The sequence below is a fragment of the Phodopus roborovskii genome, unplaced genomic scaffold, assembly GCF_943737965.1.
Source record: "Phodopus roborovskii unplaced genomic scaffold, PHOROB, whole genome shotgun sequence".
Taxonomy (NCBI): Eukaryota; Metazoa; Chordata; class Mammalia; order Rodentia; family Cricetidae; genus Phodopus; species Phodopus roborovskii.
In genome coordinates, this window is record NW_026126566.1 from 4,833,180 (window position 1) to 4,839,908 (window position 6,729).

The window sequence follows — 6,729 nt, forward strand, 5'->3', positions numbered from 1 at the left end:
TAGGGATAGAGAAAAGACTACTAAGGTAAACTCAGTAAACTTTTCCCAAGTGCCTTAAATCTGCAACTTCTCTTCCCCCAGCAATGAAGCCCAACAAGCAAGCTATGGCCAGATGGCAGACCTTTCATCCTGTGAGAACACCCACAACATTGAGACAAAAAGCATACCAAAGGAAAGTCCAAAAATAAAAAAAATAAACCAAAACAAAAACCAGATCTAACATATAAATTATTGCATAGGGTTAGTACATGTCTCTAAACACTATTTTCATAATTATCTGGTCACTGAAGGTCTGACTGACCTTCAGTCTGACTGACACCATGGCTGACCCCTACTTTGAGTTCATGGAGGATCCTGGGGATGCCTAAACGCTAAAACTATTTTGGTGTGTGTGGCAATGTCACTTCCTAAGTGAGCCCAGGGTGCTGAGAAGTGATCTGGGCCCTGAGAGAGTCATAGGGCAATGGCTGGGGTTGTTTTCCAATCCTTGCTTCCCCAGCCCTAGGGAGGAGCTCAATCCCTTTGAAGCCCATCCCCACCCTGCCTAACAGTGCCCTGAGTCCTAAGAGAGCCCCACACGCCCATCAGCTCCTTCCTTCCTTTGTTTCTCAAGTACTAAGCTCACAGTGAATCTAAAAGACAGGTTCCTGCCTAAGTAGCTGAAACCCTAGTGACAAAGTAACTTCAAGAGGAGGCCGGGGTGTCACTCAGCAGACAGTGTCACTCAGTGTGCTAAGCATGCCAGCGGCCGGGCACTCCATGTCTGCAGAGATACCGGAAACAGAAATAAAGGCAGCGGTCTTTTCAAACATAGCCCTGGGTGGCACGAAGATTGATTAAATATGTAAGCAATAATGAGCTAGAGATCTGACTGACCGGCAGACACAGAAGGGAAGACATATAGAAACGAAGGAAATATACCAGAACTTGCTTGAACAAAAAGTGGTAGAGGGGGCTGTTGCAAAGATGGTCTCTTTGCAACACCCCAAGTCACCAAGGGAAGACAGAGACTGTGAGTGTGCTCATTCATTTAGGAGGGGGGATCCCCAAAAGCTCCTCTGTGATTATTAAGAGCCTGTGGCAGGAATCAGGAGGCAGGGAGAAGCCTCATTAACACATGGAGGACCTGCAGCTCCAAGGGAGGGGTGACTGGAGGTCAGGGGAGGGACTTACACCACTCCAGGCTACACGTCTAAGCAGTGGGTCTTCTCCAGCAGGAGGAGATAAGCGGACTTTGTCTGCAGTGACCCCCCCTCAGTCTGGGAGAGAAGGGCGTGGCCTCATCGAAGGCCTTGGGCTGAGGACCCTCCTCTCTGATTTCCCATTGGGTCATTGGCTGCCACGGCTCGGCCAATGAGGGACAAATTAGATGAGCTGTTGATTTTTCCCTCTTAGCCATTGAGAATTTGCCCGCATAAATACTGAGGAAGGGTCTGCCTTCCCCTCACTCCTCTGCACTTGGCCCAGAGCTGGCCTTGGTCCCCTGGGATGGGCAGGGTCATGGGGCACTTGTTTATGCTGTGGGTGGCTGCAGGCATGTGCTATGCCACCTTCAGTACCTCTGCCTGGTGAGTCGTGTCGTGTCCCAGCCCTCGCTCCCCACTGAGGAAGCCCAGCATGTCACCCCCCTTCACCTCCGGTTTTCTTTTTGGTAGGTCAGTGAACAATTTCCTGGTAACAGGTCCCAAGGTAGGATATCTTCCAGTCTCTCCTGTTTTTATCCACTGGGGCCCCTGATGGACTCTTCTGGGGAAAGGGGGGCGGTGTTCAGAACCTTTCACTGAGAAATCCAGCATTGTTTAGTTTGGGTTGTTTTGTGGTGTCCAGGACTGAACCCAGGACCTTGTGTATGCTAGGCAAGCGCTCAGCCACTGAGCAACGTCCCCAGGCCCCACTATGTCTTCTTGCTGAGGAATTATTCTATGAGTCTGCCTTCTCCCAGACCTGACACGGCCTGTGTGCAGGAAAGCTCACGGTCCTTTTCCTGGCACAGGCCTATATGACCTACGCCACCAGTGTGGCCTTGGGCGCTCAGACTGGCACGGAAGAGTGTAAGTTCCAGTTTGCCTGGGAGCGGTGGAACTGCCCTGAGCAGGCTTTCCAGTTCTCCACCCACAACAGGCTGAGAGGAGGTAAGTTTTCATGGGGCCACGCCATACGGTGGGCTTGTAGTACAGGGGAATATGAAATGCGTGTGCACAGTGGAATGTGACAGTAACTGGCAAGCTCCTGACACATGGCTCCCCAGCTGTGTGACCCTGAGTGGGGTACTTGCCCTCTGTCAATACAAGTGTGGGGGGTGCTGGCTCGGACCTGCTCAGAAGGAGTTCTGTATCATTTATTTATTTCCTGGGGGGTCTGCTGGTGTGTGTGTGTGTGTGTGTGTGTGTGTGTGTGTGTGTGTGTACAACTTGGGGGAGTTTGCTCTCTACTTATACCATGAGTTTGGGATTGAACTCAGGTCATCAGGCTTGGATGCTCATGCCCTGACCTGCTGAGCCATCTCCCAGGTCCTAGGAGTGTTCTGAGGGTTGAATGACGTGAACACAGGGGTCTTATTACAAATATTATCGTAGGCTTTAAAGCATTTCTGTCTTTGTGTGCTTATTCATACTCACCTTGTTCCAATTTGCATGAAATGAAACAAAACATGGAGAAAGGCATCCATGGAGGTATTGAAGGAGTTACATTTGCCCCATGACCATAAAATCCTAGTGTCAATAATTTTGCAAGATCAGACTAAATTTGCCTCAGGTGACTGAGTGTGTGTGTGTGTGTGTGTGTGTGTGTATGTGTGTATGTGATATATATATGGGTGTATTGTGATACATGTGTGGGTATGTGTGACTTGTGTATGCGTGTTTGTTTTATTTTTGTGTGTGTATGTTTGTATGTGTGTATGATGTGCATGCATATGCAATGTGTTTCTGTGTATGTATATTGATATACATGTGTATATATGTTACGATGTATGTGTATGTGTGATGTGTGTGTTTGTGTGTATGTGTGATGTGAATATATGTATGTTGTGTGGGGTGCGTGCATGCTTGATGTGTATGTATATGTATGTTTGTGATATATGTACATGTGTGTTTATGCATGTAATGTATGTGTGTGCACGGGTCTGTGTGTAGTATATATGTGTGTGATATATATGTGTGTGTATATGTGTGCATATGGGTGTATATATATTTGTGTGTGCATGAGAGTGCAAGTGCACACTTGCACACATGTGCACACATGCTTACAATTAGGTCCAGGAATTAGCAGAAACAATAGAGCTGCTGAGAAGAGTTGGGTGGATGAAGGAGACGGGCAGGGAGAGCTCCCTGCCCCCAACATGCAGGCAGACTAGGGACTAGGGGTGTTTGTAAGATAAGACCTCAGGGGTCTGGGCCATGGCTGCACAATGATAAGGCCCTGGGCTGGACCTGGGTGTAGTGTCACACATCTGTAACCCTGTCTCTCAGAAACAGAGCCAGGAGGATCCCAGGGCCTTACTGACCAACAGTGACCTGCATCCATATGTACATGTGTACACACACTATATATGTGTGGCCTCCATACTCTGTGTTCAGAAATAGAAGTCTTTCTCGGGATTGCCTACACCAGCCTTGTAGCTGGGTCTATAAACCAGAGTGCAGAGATGCCCATTCCTGCCTGGATGAATGAAATGAGGAGGGTGAAAGGCATGATGAGCTCTGAGGGAAAGGCAGGCCTTAAACCCTGAGGGGGTGAGGCAAGAACAACCAAACAGCATTGTTTTCCCAAGGCCTTTGCTTTGGGCCAAGACGATGCACATTTCTAGTCAGGCCCCCTCTTTCCCTCCAAAGCTACAAGGGAGTCATCCTTCATTCATGCTATCCGCTCTGCTGGAATCGTGTACATCATCACTAAGAACTGCAGCATGGGTGACTTTGACAACTGTGGCTGTGATGGGTCAAAAAATGGAAAAACAGGTAACGTGGGCTTTAATGGAGGTTGGAAGAGGCAGGAGCTACAGAACTGTGTGCAGACTGAGTTTTCTTATCAAATCAAGTTCTCTTGAATCCCTAGCAGTCAGGAGAGTTCATGGCCTGCCAAGGGTTGAGTTTGATCCCTGAGACCAGGAATGAGAAAGCTGAACACCAATCCTGGTACAAGAATCGCATGTCCTCAACCAGAGCTCCCCAACTATTTACAGACCCCTGTTACCAATGAGGGTAGAGGGGGCTCAGACACTATTGTACAGGTACAGAAGTCCAGAATGTTTAAGCTACAAAGAACCTCAGAGGCCATCTAGGGCATCACGTGTATCCATGCTTCCTGTGGGCACAGAGGGCTTGCCACCTAGAGTTGAGAAATGCCCAGAGAGGGCTTTGGGTATAGGACCCCAACACCCTCCCCAAATACCTCCACTTCTCTTTCTCACCTTCACACACACAGCTTTAGCATATCTGGGCTCTTGGGGATGGTTTAGCTGTCGAATAACAGAGCATGGCTCTTTCCCTGGGCTCTGGCTGAGCATTGTATGCGGAACTCTTTTTTCCATCCCTGTAGGTGGCCATGGCTGGATCTGGGGAGGCTGCAGCGACAATGTGGAATTTGGGGAAAAGATCTCCAGACTCTTCGTGGACAGCCTGGAGAAAGGGAAGGATGCCAGGGCCCTGATGAATCTTCACAACAGCAGGGCCGGTAGGCTGGTGGGTACAACAGTTCCTCACAGTCATCCAGAGCCGTCTCACACCCATGTTCCATCCCTGATGTCATTCGGGCAGAATGGAGGCAGTTGTCTCTGTTTTTTGGATGACAAAGTCAGTTAAGTCTCAGACAGTGGCTTGTCTCAGACAATACAGTTGATAAGCCTCAGACCTCACACCCAAGCATTACATTTTTTTGAAAACAACAATTTCTTTATTTTTATTTCATGTGCATTGGTGTTTTTCTTGCATGTATATCTGTATGAAGGTGCCAGATCCCCTGGAACTGGAGTTATAGACAGCTGTGAGCTGCCATGTGGGTGCTGGGAATTGAACCCAGGTCCTCTGGAAGAGCAGTCTGTGCTCTTAATCACTGAGCCATCTCTCCAGCCCCCCATATATTACATTTTAATACCTTTTTTTTGGTGTGCTGTTTCTCACATGGGTGCATGCACACGTGTGTGTGTGTGTGTGTGTGTGTGTGTGTGTGTGTGTGTATTTTCTCCAAAATCAAAATGGGGTTTTTTAAAGTAGCCCCGGCTTGCCTGGTACTTCACTGTGTAGTCCTTGAACTCATGGCAATCCTTTCTATCTCAGCCTGCCAAGTGCGAGGATTACAGGTATGGCCACAGGGCCACAAAAGATTTCAACCACTTAAATGACATACTAAGACATTAACATAGGCCTATTATTATTGTCCTAAAGTCTGTCTGGAATTCGAGAGGTTGGGACTGTAGAATCTGTTCTTCAACAAGTTTTCTCTGATGGAGTAATACTCATATCTGAAAGCAAGTGGAACTTAGAACAAAAATCATTGAAACTTTCCTGTGAGCTTCCACTGCCTTGAGGGTACATGGGTTCAGATCCCTTCTTTCTGAGAGGGTGTGGGGGGCCAAAGGGAGGCTGACAGGGCGCAGACAAAAACAGTCTAGCTCCAGGCTTCATAGCAGACACTGTGGAGGTAGTAATTTCTTCATCATTTACAAATTGTTTCTTTGATGGTTATTATATTTTTACTTTTTGAGATGCTGGTGACTAAATTGTGGGCCTCACACATGCTTGTCAAAGTCCCTTGAGCTGTACCATCAGCCCCTATCTTATCCAATATTTGTTTCAACTGACCAAGAGACACACTGAAGAAATGATGGAGTTGGGCCAGGTTCCTGGCTGCAGTAGGCTTCTCAGCATAGGTCCTTAACCCCTGAATGTCCTCCTTGGATAGATATGAGCAAGAATTTAGGAGCTTCCCAATAATCCTCACAGGTTTCCAAAGCGAGAAAGCACAGCTCCAGCTCTAGAATATTCCATTTGGCTGCTTATCACTGGCCTTCTCCACCAAAAGTTATTCTTTGTGTTCTCTCTCTCTCCACCTTCCTCCCTCCCTCCCTGTGCCCCCTTCTCCCTCCCTTCTTTCTTCTTTCTCTCTCCCTCCCTATCTCCCTGTCCCCCCTCTCCCTCCCTCCCTCCCTGCCCCACCCCCCTGAAGGCAGTGAGGGCCTCCATGAAAAGGACTTGCAAATGTCATGGCATCTCAGGCAGCTGTAGCATCCAGACGTGCTGGCTGCAACTGGCTGACTTCCGGGAGATGGGAGACTACCTAAAGGCCAAGTATGACCGCGCACAGAAAATTGAGCTAGATAAACGCCAACTAAGTGCTGGCAACAGAGCAGAGGGCCACTGGGCTCCCACAGAGGCTTTTCTTCCCAGCGCAGAGGCTGAGCTGATCTTCTTGGAGGACTCACCTGACTACTGCACCCACAACGCCAGCCTGGGCATCCTAGGCACAGAGGGACGTGAGTGCCTGCAGAATGCGCGTGGTGCTTCCAGGAGGGAGCGGCGCAGCTGTGGGCGCTTATGCACCGAGTGTGGCCTGCAGGTGGAAGAGAGGAGAACAGAGACCATGAGCAGCTGTAACTGCAACTTTAAGTGGTGCTGCACGGTGAAGTGTGGCCAGTGCAAGCGCGTGGTGAACAGGTACTACTGCACACGCCCAGACGGTAGTGTCCGGCCTCGGCCTCCGCCTCGGGGCAGGGGCAAGGGCAGTGCTTGA

General features: G+C 49.0%; 1 protein-coding gene across 1 annotated transcript; it reads left to right on the plus strand.

Moving 5' to 3' along the window:
- The first annotated feature begins 1,488 nt into the window (after positions 1-1,488).
- On the plus strand, positions 1,489-6,729 carry Wnt8a (Wnt family member 8A). The gene is made up of 6 exons (XM_051202321.1): positions 1,489-1,568; positions 1,656-1,689; positions 1,994-2,132; positions 3,834-3,959; positions 4,540-4,682; positions 6,166-6,729. Exons 1-6 carry the CDS (start codon positions 1,489-1,491, stop codon positions 6,727-6,729), a joined length of 1,086 nt encoding a protein of 361 aa, XP_051058278.1.